Consider the following 15,852-nt stretch of genomic DNA (forward strand, 5'->3'; position numbering starts at 1 on the left):
GACGCCGTATCAGGGCGCCGTATAATAGTGTACGCGCGTTACATCTTTTTAAGAATGGACGGTTTGGTGGCAGCCGATTATAGCCAACAACTTTCTAAATACACGATGCCGTTTTCTTTTCTAATTAAAAGGTTAATTAGCAAATTTTAGGCAATCGGTTGGTTTTATTTGCGTTCTTTCTTGAACCTAATCCTCGCCTGGCCGTATAGCTCACCTATACAAACCGCAATGGCGCTGGTTTTCACTGGACAATTTGGTGGCTTTCGATTATGCCCAACAACTTTATAAATCAACTATCCCGTTTTTTTTATAATCAAGAAGTTCATTAACAAATGTTAGGTAATCAGTCGGTTTTTGTTGCGTTCTTTCTTGAACCCCATCTTCGCTTGGCCGTGTAGCTCACATCCACAAAACGTTAATTTGCACGTTTTTTCTAATATCTAGTAGGTGAAAAAAAAACAAAAAAACAATGTTGTATATAAGACAGAGGGCAGTTCTTTTTTGATATAAATAAAGCGTGGGGCACGCGTCTTGCATGCATCTCTTTTCTTTTTTTTTTTCTTTTTTCCGGCCTATGAAAACAAATTAGGATCAGTGTAATTTGAGTTTATGATGGGGAGGGCGCTTTATCATGGCGTATTTCGTCATGTTTCATAAGCTTCATTCTTAGTCAGAAGGTAGCCACGCGAGCCGTATCACTTTGCAAACAGCTAATTCGGGTGTTTCTCAAGCAGATCTAGAACTTTCCAATTGACATTTCGGTTCTTAATACATTTAAAAAAGTTTTATACTTAGTTTTAAACATTTAATTTATTAGCTAGCCATAATTAAAAATACTACAACCCTTGCAAGACGTCTGCCCAAAACATTAAGTTGGTTTCATTGGCGTGAAGTGGCTGCGCTCTAATTTCGCGTTACAGAGATTTGTAAGCGTCTTTCATTTTTATGCTTGATCTTTAAAGATTCGTGAAAAGCATTCGCGACCTTATCTGTCAAGCCGCGCACGCGGACAGCGCGGCCTCATCGGCAAGTTGTTCCCTCATCGAAGACGACAATGAATAAAAGGTACGATCAAAATCTTAATGCCTGAAGAAAGCGCAAGTTTAAAATAATTCTAAGAGTGTCAGTTGATTTTATTGCTACTATATTCAAATTTCAACACTCGTCTCAGGCAGCATGAAAGGAAGCACTGCACTCTTGGCGCAAACCAGTACCCAGTCAACGGTCCTGCACTCAAACACGCATCACCACCCGACCTGTTTGGAAAATAAATAATTTCCAGTACTTTTGGTAGAAAAAGGCGAATTTTCTACTGAGCGTGATATATTGTGGACCCAAAAGTCCTGTAACCGAGATCGGTAGTTCATAGCTTCAGGAGACGAAGAACGACGGATGCATTATTTCCCGCGGAAGTACTGTTTTGACTTTGAATTCCACATAAAATTGTATTTGCACAAATTGGTGGCACGATACCGAACTAGCTTGTTTATTTTTTTTAGAGACAACATAACCAGGCATAATCTACAGATATTTCAGAATTTATTTCAATTGGCGCACAGCGCGAAAGACAAGTATGGACATAAAGAACACAATAGAGCTCTGCATTTCTACTGCATTTCTTTCTGTACTTGTGGACAGTTAGTCCGCATGACTATATTCAAAAATTGACAAATCGTTTAAGCCTACCCCTTTTTATAGTTTTTTTCATAGATTAATTAGGAATTGTGGCCAATCCCGGCTGGGTTCGGGTAAAGATCTCGCACGCGTTCAAAGACACACTTCGGCATGATTTCCCGCTTGGTGACGACGTTGAGCTGGCCGCTGTTCCGCCTCTTTTCTAAGTAGGCGGGGAACGCCAGACACCTAAATTAGCCAAGCAGCCCCAAAATTTGCGGCAGTACATTTTCCGAACTCCTGGGTTTTTTTTAGATGGTCGCTGGCCTTCGCCCACCCTGACAGAGCCCCGAACAAATGTGATGCAAGGGCTGCAGAGGCTATCTGGGCATTCCATTTCTTAATCAGCGAACAAATAGGAACGGAAGAGAATGAAAACTTGGTAATACATGCTGTCTTTTAATAAATGGCATAATATGCTACTATTGCTAGTTCCACTATTTTACGCGAATAAAATTGTGATTTTGCGGTTCAATCTCCGTGTTTCCCGTTCTCTTTCCTGATACGTAAGATATTCGTTGGCTGTCGAGTTTTCAGTTACATTTGTTGACAGAAACTAAATGCACGTTTGGCCACAAAAAATTTTGTTCAAAGGCTGAAGGTAGATGAAATATACCATAAACCGTTTTACTTTTATGGAAGTTTGTTTTTGCTCTTCTTAGTAGCTTCAACGAGGCGGCCGTCACTCTAGAAAACACCTGTAGTACCAACCTATGTATTATGGTAGTCAGACTGTGTCCCTCTGACTGCAGTATCTTTGACTTGTAATTACTCATGATTATTACTTTGTACAAAAAAAGACACAAAAAAAAACACAATAGTGATACAATCACTCTCAGTGTACCGTTGTTAGAACGACAATTTTCAACTCTCTGGATAGAGCTCAAAGTTCAGATAAAAATACCCATCTTTTTTCCTTCTGCGGGGATGTTCAAGTTCCGTTCACTCGAGATAAATATGCAGTGTTCTGCGTATGTGGCCGCATGCGGAAGTATCTGAATGTAAAACAACTTGTTGTTGGGCTTGTTTTAGAGCTGCAGAAAAGGAGCAAAAAATAAAGAGAAAAGCGAGCCAGCCCGAGCCCTTCCGAGCTCATATCCAGCCTGCCTAACTAATCCCTGATGTTTGGGATTAAAGCAGAGAACCTTGAAGGGTTACAAAGATTTTGTCGGGGGGCCGGTAAGCCCATTAGCACTCGCGAGGAGCGAGGAGAAAAATGGAGGAGGAAAGGGGAGGAGGAAAAAAAGAAAAGAGGGGAATCTTCTGCCACGCTGAAGAAAATTTTGAGCGCCCGCCTTTATGAGAAAAGGTACATGGAAGTGACGTAATGGAAAGGAGGAACACTCACGTGGCGGCTCTGCCCACTTTGACGCCGCTACGTCATCGCAAACTTGACACCCGTCACCCGTTTGAGCGACGTCCGGAGCCAACCCCCGACGAGCTGAAGGAGCTACGCATTCCCTGAGGTAACCTGAGGCGTCCCTACGCGCGGGATACGGGGTAGGATTTACTACGACGCGGGGAGCAGATCCTGCGTTTAGCGAAGGAACGGCAACCAATTATGTGCGTCGCTGGCCGTCGCATCTGTTCTATTACAGGTAAAAGTATTGAAAAACAATCAAAACCTGTTGTGCGTTGTTAAAACGAACCGCTTTTTTCTGTCCTTTTGCAATACATTTAAAAATTAATTGGAGAGAAAGTTGTTCCAATATTATGCGGGATGTGCGCCACGCGCCTTCTTCAAACCAAAATGTCGGACGGGTCGGACCACGAGGAGCCGGGGGTGCCGGGGGCAGCGGAGGGGTCGGCGGGACCAACGAGGAGCGCGCGAGTGACGGGTGCTCAGGAGGAGGAGCTACTCTCCTTCATGTGTGAGCACCCGTCGCTCGCGCGCAATGTCACTGACCTCTCCGCCGCCCTGACGCGGGACGACAAGCGGCGGCTGTGGGAGCAGCTCGCTCTGCGCCTGAACGCGCTGGGGCCTCCAACCAAGAGCTACAAGCAGTGGAAGGAGCATTTGTCCCGGCGCGTGATGAAGGCGCGGAAGCGAGCTGCTCAGCTTAACGAGACCGCAAGGTAATCTTTGTAGTCTGCTGATAGTGCAATGAAATTTATTCTGTCGTTTTCGTTGTCAACAGAAGGACCGGGGGCGGGAGCTCAACCGTGCGCCCACTAGCGTCGTCCCTGGCCAGGATCCTGACGCTGGTGGGCACAGATTCGGCGCTCGGGGCCCCTGGGGAGCGGGTCCCCGATGAACCGGGCGACCAGCAGGTACGTACTTCAACAATTACCATCATGTTAACAAAGAATGCAGGGCAGCGGGCACCAATGCGCTGCACCGCGGAATATCAATGAGGATGCATTTAAGAAACGCGTTGACCTTTTGCAAATATTAGGAGCTCTAGCGGAAGACATTGCATCTGTCCATGTAGTGGCGAAATATAATGTTTGACACTCAAACAGGGACATGCGTCATTTTTGCCACCTTGCCCCTGGCTGTTGCAATAAATCCCTGTGGTGTCTTGCTTGTAATTTTTGGGAAGATGATGTGCTAGCACTAGACATATATCCAGGTACTCAATGGAAACGCTGTCAAAAAAAAGTGAGAATGCCTCTGAGGTGGCATTCTCAAAATGTTCTCCCCCGAGTAGAATGTATGCTCGTCAAAATGTTTGGTCAACACATGGGAAGCACAGACAAGGCTGTGTGTTCTCATGAGTTGTTATAAATTCCCCTTCCAGGAGAGGCCAAGCAGCAGCAGGCGCCAGATGGCAGCCGAGCTGGTGCCCTCCACCTCACAAGGTAAGCTCTCTTGCTAGGGCATCTGGGACCTATCATCAGTGGTTCAGGTATGAGCACCATCATCACCCATACTCGGTTTCCTGGCAGACGCAACAACAGGCCAGGGGCCGTGGGTGCGGCCCACCGTGCCTCGCGCACCCCCCTGGCAGTCGAGGCAGGAGCGGCACGACGCGGCTGCCATCCAGGCCGTGGAGCAGCAGAACAAGGACCAGGCTGCAGAGGAGAGGGAGTTCCGAGGCCGGGTACAGGCTCAAACTTAACCTTACACGCACTTACAACTAACAAGGTTCAGACAAAGGTGCTGCCACGAGGCCAGAGAAAGCAGTGCATGTCCACAATGGTGCAGAATGAAACAGTTGTGGCATGAGCAAGGTCTTAGCAGACTGTGGGTGTATGGAAATATGCTGCCCAATGTTAATGAAACTCCTTCGCCATTTCAGCTCCTGGAGGTCCTGGAACGGATCTCTGGAAACCTTGACAGGACGGCCTCGGGACTCGAGAACACCCACAGCACCCTGCTCCAACCGCTCCTCCTGCTGGCCAGCAGGGCACTGGAGCAGCCCGCAGCCCCGGCCCACCCTGCAGCCCCGGCCCACCCCGCAGTCCCGGCCCACCCCGCTGCTCCGGCCGCAGCCCTGACCGCAGCCCTGGCCACAGCCCCGGTCACAACCCCCGCCCCCCCTGAAACTAAACCTTAAATTTATTTATTTATTTATTTTATTTATTACACATGCCAAGCCGGCCGTTTAATTTTGCAGCCTGAGGTTGGCGCAATAGTCAGATTACAGCAATTGCCAAGAGCTGGGTTAGTCCTTTTTCCTTGGCTATGACCCGTGAAGCAAGTAGAAAATATTGGCTGGGCAACAGACAGATTTATGCACAAGCAAGCCATGTCTCGTGTTTGACGAACAGCGACAGCTATACTCGGCAACAGGTTAACAGTGAAGTGGAAGCTCCTCCCACCTCTTTGCACTTTAGCAGAGCGAACAGTAGAGAGGAAGCAAGCTCCTCTCCAGCCTTTGCTCTGCTGAAGTGGGAAGAGGTGGGAGGAGCCTCCGTTTAATTCTTAACCCGTCGCTAACTAAAGGAAGTGTTCTTTCATTCCTGTCAGGTGTCAAGAAAGCTTTCATTGAGAACTTAAAGGGGCACTGACACATCAAAATCATATTTTTTTTTATTATCCTAAACGATTGAAAACGATGCCGGGACATTACCCTCAAAATTCGAAATATGGGAATTCAGTATTTTTGAAGTAAAAAAACAATTTCCAAATGCCGAATTCGAAGTTCCCGCGCTATCCGCGCCGGTGCGTCGACGTCAAATATTGCGGAGTCCTGAGAGTCCACTTTCTTTCACAACTCCCTGCTCTTGCCATGGCGACCCAAATCGAGGAGGAAAGGAGCGAGCGCCCGGCGGACCGGTTTTGAGCGGTGTTGCCTGTTTTCCGTTGGAGGATACAAATCCAGGAGACGGCACCACAACGAACTTCCGATTTTCGGTATTTCGAAAAGAAGGGCCGTAGTGCATTCGCAATTGCGTTAAAAAACATGTTTTAGGATTGCCGTTATTCAATGTTATAAAGATGCCGCCTACAAAGCTTCTAAATATTATGATTCTTGACGTCACAAATCAAAAGAGGCGAGAGGCGGGAGAATCAAACGCCAAAAATAAAAAGGCGCGTGCACGCAGGAAAATAATTTTTCGCGAGGCGTTTTTTTTTTTTCGTGTTTATGACAGCAACTTGCATCGTTTTAGACAATACAAAAAATACGACCTTTGGGGTGTCTGCCCCTTTAAGAGGCCTGCAGTCTAGTCATGGGTTGCAAAGCAGCTACATTCATTTTGTCTTACGTAAGCATTGAACTTGGCCTTTATGCTTTTTATGTGTAGCATTGTCATATGTCTGACAATATGCAATCTAGAGACTATGTGCTTCATACTGTCCTTAAAACATGCGATATATTTCTTCAGAATGACCCAGTATTTATATGGTGCATCTCTCATCAGAAATATTTTTTTTTTTATCTTTCGAGAACTTGCTATTGCTGTGCTCAAATAAGAATGTTTGGAGCAACATCTCTGATAAATCTTTCAGAGTGGTCCAGTGTTTATATGGTGGTATGCTAGGCAGAGAATATTTTTTTTTTTTTTTCCTTTCGAAATTTAACTTTTGTGCTCAAATAAGACCAGAGTGTTCAACAAGATATCTGTGATATATACTTCAGATTGCCCAATTGTTTACAAGGTTCCAGTCAATGCTCAGTTTTACTTCCATGAATGAATTATTACATTCCATGTTGTCACACGGGTTTTCCTTTAAGAAATAAAGCAATTTTCGAAACAAACTACCTCTGTATTGTCTTAAGATAACACAATCACCTAACTTTGACGAAGTGCCGTAAAAGAGATAATAACATGGAGCATTTGTAAAATGAAACAATATGTCCACGACAACAATATCCCTGGTTCAATCAGCAACTAAGAAAGCAACCTCTGCAAAAGCAAGCATTTCTTTCTAGAGGTAGTCTAAATCAATCCTCAGTTCTTTGCAGGGGCAATCCAGATGACCTGTTGGTCTGGCAACTAAATCTGCGAACCTTTTCTGTCACTGTCGACTGCGTCTCGTGCCTTCTGCTCATAAAATAACAAAAGGCTGTATCGATATCACCGCGATGCACTCGACATGTATCCGGAGGCAGCGCGCTGCCTGTGTGATGAACTTCACAAGCTGTAGGAGCTGAAGAGAGTACGTAGCTTGTGGACGGCCATGACTATGGAGCAGGAAGCGAAGTGTGCACTTTACGGCTTTTACGGGGGGGGCTTCACTGAGGGCAAGGATGTGACGGGATCCTTGGCGATCAGGACCTCAGTCGTGAAGGCGAGAGGTTCGCTGTCGCTGGCGGCGTCCATGCTGGGCACCACCGTGGCGAGGGCGCTGAGGGGCTTTCCAACGGTGTCCCTGGTGGTCGGGACTACCGTCGTGGCGGCGGACTCCTTGCGTGTGGCGCTCCGCACGGGCACGTCTGCGGCGGGTCTGGAACCGGGCGACAAGGCGCTGCCTCAGAGCCTTTCCCCTGTCCGACAGGTTGACCGGAATGCCGACCGGAGGGCCGGCAGGAGCCAGCCTCTCGGGAGCCGACGCTGACCCCTCCGAGCTCGGCTCAGACTCCAACTCTGACACTTCAGGGTCGGAGTCTGACTCCGGTTCTGGCTCGCTCGATGCAAGGCAGATGTTGTGGAGCGCTGCACATGCCAAAATAATGGCAGTGGCTGTTGAAGGGTGGTAATACAGAGCCTGGTGCCTTTGCAGACACCGGAATCTGTTTTTCAACAGCCCGATGCAGCGCTCCACAACAGACCTGACCGAGGATTCCCGGGGACAGGGGTGATGAGCCAAGGCTCAAGGGGTAGCTGCTGTCACCTGCACATGTAGAGGATGGAACCATATTACATTCTTTTCTTTTTAAAATGAAAGGCAAAAAAACAGCTGTGTGCAACTATGTCAATTATAATGTAACTTAAGTGTGACTTAACAGTTTGTTAATATTTCTGCACTACAGTATCAGTTTACATTATGATTAATTAGCACCAGCTTGCCTGCACACTCCCTGTTATTTCATGTAACTATGTGTTTTCCTGGTGGGTTGTATGGGATGTGTGCCCAATTCCTTAGGGGTGCTGTGTTGTATGCAAGCGCATTATTAGGCCCTTGCATCCGACAGATAAAAGCTTTGTTGTTTTTGGGAGTGTGGCCGTGACCTTGAGCATGGGCAGAGCAGAACACTCTGGCTTTGTCTTTGGCAAGCAGGGGGATTTGGCGCCAGTTCGACGAGCCTCTTTCCTAATCCTCGGGGGAGTTGGAGATGGGGAAAAGAAAGGGGGTGGCTAGATTGGAAAGGAGTCAGGTCCTGCTGGGACACGGAGGGCTAATAAGAGGAGCTATGTAGGCAGACCGAAGAAGAAGGGTCAGGGAAAAGAATCCAGTGTGCAGGACAGAGACGACCCGAGGACGGATTTGGCGAGCCCCAAGTGGCCAAGGAGGAATTGATCCCATTCCGTGCAGACTGACGACCGTCAAAGCGACCAGGCGAGCCCCCAGGGATCAGCGAAAGAGCTCCAACTTCATGCAAGAACCAACCAGCAAGAGGGTACAGGCAGACAGTAACAGTGAGTGGGCCGAACCAGACAGCGACTCGCACTGCGGTCGCATGCCTTGCGCAGTCTATCACTGTCGTGAGATTGCTGTAGTGTGGTTTTCGTAGCCTGCAGAGTGTGAGAGTTATGTGGACATAAACAGAGATTAATGGCCAAACTTTGGGTGTTGTCTCACTTCAAGGAGTTCCAGCAACTGTGTCTGTGTGCCTCACAACAAGCACAGTATGTGTGGTACTGCGGCTTCCAAGCAGTGGGAGCCACCGTGTGCATAAGGAATGAATTTAGTATGCTCACCAAGCAGGAACCGGCCGTCGCTTGGCAGCTGCCCTTGCTCGAGTTGGTTTCGGAGCCAGGAAAATTGCCACACGAAGGAGTCGTGCACCGACCCGGGATACCGTGGGTCGATGCACATTATCCGGCAGTTGGCGTCACACACCTGAAAGTGAGATAGATATTGACATGTAATTACCTGAATCCACAAGTAGTAGATTGTACTTATGGTTCACAAAGCAGTCACAATTTCAGAACCTTTCAAGTTATTTTGTCTGACACATGCATGTCAACACACCTTCCTGGATGCAAGGTACAATTACCTTGAAACAAAAATAATGTTTTTTTTTTTTTTGACGGAAGCTTGCACTTTTTAACAGTCAAGTATTATTTTTGGGAGAAGCGTCTCACGGCTCACATGCTACGTAGAGAACATGCTCGCGCAGTCGTGAGACTCCACAGCCCGCAGTCATAAAACGGCATATTTACACCGTATCGGCAATACATATTTTTTTTCTACAGATTTGGGGCGTGTTTTGACTACGTAACATGAGTGTACTTACCACCATCACGTTGAGGACGTAGAAGTACTTGCGGCACCGGTACGCCGCCTTCGTGACGGTGGGGTCATTCTTGGACGGGCCGACGAACGCAGCCAATGATGCCGGGTATCCTGTCGAGCAGCTTGAAGCCCCTCTCTGCGTCGAACCTCTCGCTCGGCGTCTCGGGGAAGTGGATCCAGCCACGCTGGACCCCGAGACGACACACGATAGCGACGGACACGGCGCGGACCGCAACGCTGACTGTCTTTTGGTCCCGCGCTACGTGTTCGTCGCTCGCCACCATGCCTTGGAAGCTCCCCGTGGCATAGAAGCGCAGTGCACACAACACTTGAAGTTCCACAGTTATGACCATCCAGGAGCTACGCACTCTCCTCACCTCCGGTTCCTCGCGAAGTTTGTCGCACAACGACCGCACCACGATCTTAGGCAGGCGGTATTGCTTCCGAAAGATCTCCTCCGGGAGCTTGAATGCATCGCGGTGTTCCCGATACAGCCTTTTGGGCGAAAAAAAAAGCTCTATTAAAGAAAAAGTAGAATTGACGAGACGGCGACGCTTCGCCGCCGAAAACATGCTGCCAATGGCACCTAGTTCTGAGCAAGTACCTTTTGAAACGTACTCGGTACAAAACAAAACGTCACGTTGTTGTCACGTCCGGTAGCCGACTCCGCCCAGTTTTGCCGACTCCGCCCACATTTTTCTAGGGAAATTATGTCACTTTTGCTTCCAACCAATCAGACGTGATGACGTCACTTCCGTGTACTTTTAAAAGGAACATGTACACAATGTCGAACCTAGGTATCCTGACACCACAACTGCCGAGCGCCTGCTCGGCATCGTTGTTGCTTGTGAAGGCCTGCTTATTTGCAGTTGAGACAATGATTCCACATCTTTCGTGCCACTCGTGGTGCTTGCAATAACTTCGAAGGGCAGGGGAATCTTCTCACGAGGACGTTGAAGACGCTCAACACCAGAGCCACCAAAGCAATCGCACAAACCGTCGCCATGTTTCCTTCTTCTTCGTCACTCGCGGCGCGGTCAACTCGTCGTGAGATGTTTTCTGGCTCGGCTAGATGGAAACCAACAGCGGCAGGATGGCGTATGGACACACGGCTCTCACATTACGGGCACTATACTCACATACCGCGGTAAACAGGACCGATGCCGGCGAAACGGCAGTTGGCACACCAGCGAAGAAGCCCTCAACGGGAAGCGGCGGCACAGGCCGACGCAGCCCCCCCTCCCCGTGAGCGTCTGGGTTCGAGATTATTGTTCGCTTTTGCTCCTTGCGGTCGAGGCTAAAAAGAGCACTTCCTGTGTATGATAAACTGTGGCCAACCCCCGGTCACAGTCCGAGTTTCGCGGCGCTGACATTAGCATCACCACCGGCAGCAGCGCTTGGGCGGTGGGGGGCTCTCATTAATATAAAAATACAAATATAGAATGTCGTTTGCTAACAGTAATTTCAACAAAACATCTTCACCGCACCATGAAAATAAAATGTAATATATATATTTTTTTTTTTTTCTGTTTGTTCCGTTTTCAGTCTGAAACCAAAACTCTAAACCGACCCGCTCGCCTCGCCGGCGCCCTGGGCCTTGGAAGGCACCACTGCTCCCCCCACCCCAGAGCCGTATATTGGGAGAGTTTGGCCAGTGGGTGTGGCGACGAAGGCGCCGGAGAGGAGAAAAGTAAATGAAAGGGAGGAGAGCTCCGAAGGAGCGAGAGAGAAAGAAGGGAGCAGAGAGGAGACGACCGCCATTTTTTAGCAACGCTGTCGGAGAAGAGCACTGCTGAGGCTACGCGTCGTCTGCTACGGGCCGACTTCTTCTTCGCCTGAATAAAAGTCTGTGGCCATACGCCGAAAAATCTTCATTTATTAGCTTTTTAACCCACCGTAGAATAACAGAATGTCATTTTCTTGCCAGAGCCAGCGATATAAAAGGCAATAATCGAGATTCAGATGCCGATCCCACGCATTCCGCCGGGAGAATGATCGTAGATGGCGGCCCTCCCCACTCAGGTGGGAGCAGCCGGGAGTTCACGTGCATGTGCTCATGCCTCTCGCCCTACGCCGCGTGCTGATTGGCTCACTTGGGAGGAGAGCGTTACGGCGGCGAGATCATAGACTGACCAAACTCTCCTCATATACGGCTCTGCCCTGCCCAAATTTGAAACTTCGTAACGGCGGTGTTGGCGGTGTCGCGTGGTTTTGTTTGTTTACCCAAGAGTCGTGCGACTGTGGTTCCGCTCTCCGGCGTTCCGCGCACCTGTCGAACTCGATGGATATTTTGGTGCAAACTTTCAGGGACTGTTGAGAGGTGCATTTTATGTGGCCATATCCCAATGGTGCACGAACAGTGCAAATGCCAAGACCCACAAGTTTTTGCTTGTTCATTTTTTTTCAAGAAAAGACAGGCGAGTATGCATCTTCTATACTCAGTTTTATTTGCTCAGCGAACTTACCATTAAACTTTTGCTGCCATTGCTGCCCATAGCTGTTAGTTTGTGGGTTTACCATACTATAGGCAGGCTCGTTCTCGCAGTAAAAACACATGCTTTTCTATATTATCCACCCCGAACAACTACGGTTTTATTGAAGTTAATGGGATACACTTAGCCCCACTTCGGTTTGTGCACAACTGTGTATTTAAAATGTAACGATTGGGTTTCATCTTGAAAATGGTCTCTGGCGGTCCTCGAGCAGAAGGGGGATAATAAAAAGAAAGAATTAGGCTTCCTATATTTTAATTTGAAGTTTCGTTTATTTCTGCATGGTTCCGGGTGCGACAACGGCATTATGTAATTAGGTTGTTCTCTGTAGACAGACATTTGTTTTGTTTTTAAATTAGTTTAAAACTTCAAATATCATTCATATTAAATATAGCGCAAAAGAGACAGGACAAAAAGACGAACAAGCACACAGGACAAACGCTAACTGGCAACTAAACTTTATTGAAAGCTTCCAACTTCGCTATCACCATGCACGCGCTTAGTCTTGTTCAACAGAGACAGGGCGTACCGCCAAATCCGCACATTCATACCACCCACCGCCTGTTCCAAAAAGTCAGCAAAACAGCTACATCACCCCGCCGCACAATCCGAACGAGAAAAGAATAGAAAAAACGCCGCATTAATATTGTCAAGTTAGATATTGTTAATATTGTCAAGTTAGAGACTAAGCGCGTGCATGGCGATAGCAAAGTTGGAAGCTTTCAATAAAGTTTAGTTGCCAGTTAGCGTTTGTCCTGTGTGCTTCTTCGTCTTTTTGTCCCGTCTCTTTTGCGCTATTTTTAATATGAATGTTCACTACCAACTTGCCCAGCAAACCAAGCTTTTACAACACTTTTCAAATATCATGACCACATTGCCATTACAGATGCTAGGACATATGGAGCGAGCATCTGAACGTTGTCTCAAGGAGGAATAAAACTTCGGACACTTTGTGGTGCCCAACCAGTTATACAGCCTCTTGAGTGCCAACATTTTTCGAAGCTTTATTTCACATTTTCATCTTGGTTGCGTGTGAAGCTTTGAATATGTAAAAATGAAGCTAATGATTGCTGGGAGCCACCTAAGTGGCTTATATTTCTTAAATCAATGAACAACTTTACTTTTAGTAAACAGCTGATCCAACTTGGCATGTTGAATGCGTAATTATGTGGGTCAATGTGTACACTTGTAAAGATATACGTTAGTGACAATTCCGAAGAACTGATAGTGATAAAATTAGTGATAAAGCCTATTCCCAAGAAGGTGTGCGAAGTGATGAGATCTTGCACAGATGGACAGAGAGGTGCTGGCGATCTGAAACAGGAGCTTGTGGGCGAGGTTGACGAAGTGATTTTGTCAATGTTTTATTTTTGCGCGGATGCAGGTGCAGTGCTATACTTAATTCCGTTTTAGCATCTGTGCAATAAATATGCCTCGAAATATTTCGGTCGCAGCTCTGGATTCCTTACTGGACGGCGGGACGCCTCGAAACAGAACAACGAACACACACGAATACGCACCTTACACAGCTGAAAGAGAAATCGCACATCGTATATTACGTTAGGGACTTTTAGCGAACTGTTACCGAGTTCCGCGTACCGCACTATCGGAGCCTTTGAAACATGCTTTATAGGCGCGCACCCGGAGTGATACCGTGACAGCGGGGCGCGCGCTTAAAAGAATGCTTCAAAGGCTCCGACAGTGCGGTACGCGGTTTGTTAAAAGTCCCTATTATTACACTACCGGGACCGGGCGTGATGCTCAGGAGCCTGGATACAGGCTCCAGCACCAGAGCCGTATATGTCCAGCACGACCCCGAAGCGATCACACAAACCACCCCACAAAAATAGAGAAGCGCCATGTTGGATTCTTCGTGGCTCACGAGCGTTTCGCCGCAGTAAGGTTGCAACGCCTATTGGCTGAGAGAAAAAAGCAAAAACAAGCAAAACAACACAAATCGGAAGTGACGTAAGTTTTTGTTTTGTTTCTTTTTTAATTTTATTTTTTGTGCGCGTACGTGTATTTTTGTTTTGTCTTTACTTTTGGTTCCTCCCAGAGGGTTCCTCCAAGTGTTTGTTGGGCGCTTTTCAGGGCGGTCGCGTCGGTTCCAACCGGTTCCAACGGTCTTTCTTGTTATGTGCCGCGGTGGAGTTGGTCAATGCTTGGAAACGAGCGTCGGCAGTGAAGTGAAGTCCACAGTGTCCACAGCGCATTCATGCAAGCTAGCGGGCCCCGTCTCGCCCCATCGATGCCCGTGGGACGCTTCTTCGGAACATAAAAGGTGAGTGGAATTTACCTACTGGTGGCGGCGTTCGATCGTCGATTCGGCACCGCTGTGGTGGAATTTGATAGCGCTTGGCTACCTCACGTAGCGTCGTGGACAAAGAAGATAATAGAGATAATCAACGGGAGTGGCATGTGGCTTCTAGCTGGGTGCCTCCTGCGCCCCATTTGCATTCAGTAATCGCACTTAAAGAAGGACCAAGCACGTTGGGAATGTCGGCTTTTGACGAGCTCGTGCAGTCACAAAAGCGTTCTGTCGAAAGACGGGATTTACAAACAGATCTGGCTTCGCGAATGGCCCTCCCGGCGCGTCGACTTTGTGGCGGGTAATAATGTTACTGTTCATCCTGGTAGGCCTGCGATGGTGTTTTCTGCACAAATACTGTATTCTGCCTCGTGGTACATTCACACCTGCAGCAGAACTGCTACGCGATTCTGCTACAGGTTAATCGCGAAGAGTTGTGCTCTTCCATAATGTGCATGTTAAAGTGACAACAAATAAGTGCCTCGCTGTTCTACTTCTCCTTTGGTATTCAACTGGTTGTATTTTCTACTACATTTTGTTCACAAAACCACTGCGAGACAGGCATTATTGATGTATACTATCCAAAATAATGCTTGAGCATGAGACGAGGTAACAGAAATACTTCTATATGTGCATGCTTTTTGTGTTTTTGCAAGACAAGGTAACAGAAATACTTCTTTAGGTGCCTACTTTTTATGTTTCTGCAATTCACCGGCTAGACCACTCTTCTCATGGTTATTATTTTGTTGGGTGCAAAATTTTCCACCCCAGGTGTCCGATGCTTGCGGCTGATGGCCTCTACCTATGTGCATCAAACAGCGGGCCTGCACCTTCGCGGAGACAGCAGTAAAACAGTTCTGGGTAACTGCAGCGACTGGGTCATCGATGCCGTTCCACTTCCTGCACTGCACTCCGCGTGGGTCAAAGGGCCAGCGCATGCCTTTTATGGGTTGTCGCCAGCCATAGTGAGTATGGCTTGGAGTCATGTCATGCGAGTGAAATGCTTGTCACCTGAGTGACGTCAGGGGGGTGGGGGGGGGGCGCCGCCGCTGCCGCTGTTGGTGGGGCTATGACCAGTGGTCTGCGATCACAGACCGCCAAGCACCATTGCACTGTTCCTGGATGAACTAGCCGCTCTTGAGGAACAACAGGGTGCTTTGGGAAGAGATATGGTGTCCGCTTTTTCACTAGCTCCAGCTATCACCACAGACATTTTGTCGAAAGGAGCAACATAGACGCCGCTGAATGGCCGCAAGGGGCCTCGCTTCTGACCGAGGGGGTCAAGATAGTCCCGTTTCAACACAGGGACCTCTTGGGGTATTGTACAACACAGGAAATAAAGGGCCCGAAAGTTTTCTACCTAGACGAGGTGTGGGTTATGGCAGGACCAATTTTCTCAAAGGTTCGAGTAGACAAAAATGCGGCTTTGTTCCGTGGACACCTTCATGTGTGGTGGCACGAGGCAGTCATTGCTTAACCTTGCTTAAAGATCAACGACTGGACTGGTCAGGGGTGGCGTGCCTGAGAGTGGGACAGTAGACGGCTGTTATATACCAACTTCAGACTTCATTCACCCCTTAACTGACAGG

General features: G+C 47.9%; 1 protein-coding gene across 1 annotated transcript; it reads left to right on the plus strand.

Annotated features, from left to right (window-relative positions):
- Nucleotides 1-3,418: 3,418 nt before the first annotated feature.
- On the plus strand, nt 3,419-5,463 carry LOC120849611. Its single transcript, XM_040221856.3, has 5 exons — nt 3,419-3,750; nt 3,813-3,945; nt 4,416-4,476; nt 4,564-4,718; nt 4,917-5,463. Exons 1-5 carry the CDS (start codon nt 3,425-3,427, stop codon nt 5,172-5,174), a joined length of 933 nt encoding a protein of 310 aa, XP_040077790.2. The 5' UTR covers nt 3,419-3,424; the 3' UTR covers nt 5,175-5,463.
- Nucleotides 5,464-15,852: the final 10,389 nt, after the last annotated feature.

This window comes from Ixodes scapularis, unplaced genomic scaffold (genome assembly GCF_016920785.2).
Source record: "Ixodes scapularis isolate PalLabHiFi unplaced genomic scaffold, ASM1692078v2 PGA_scaffold2__306_contigs__length_199485367, whole genome shotgun sequence".
NCBI lineage: Eukaryota > Metazoa > Arthropoda > Arachnida > Ixodida > Ixodidae > Ixodes > Ixodes scapularis.

Excerpts from the sequence above, each read along its gene's own strand:
- LOC120849611 (XM_040221856.3), top strand. The coding sequence starts at position 3,425 with ATGTCGGACGGGTCGGACCACGAGGAGCCGGGGGTGCCGGGGGCAGCG. Across the intron at positions 4,477-4,563 it reads GGTGCCCTCCACCTCACAAG|ACGCAACAACAGGCCAGGGG; the intron begins GTAAGCTCTCTT and ends GTTTCCTGGCAG. Across the intron at positions 4,719-4,916 it reads AGAGGGAGTTCCGAGGCCGG|CTCCTGGAGGTCCTGGAACG; the intron begins GTACAGGCTCAA and ends TCGCCATTTCAG.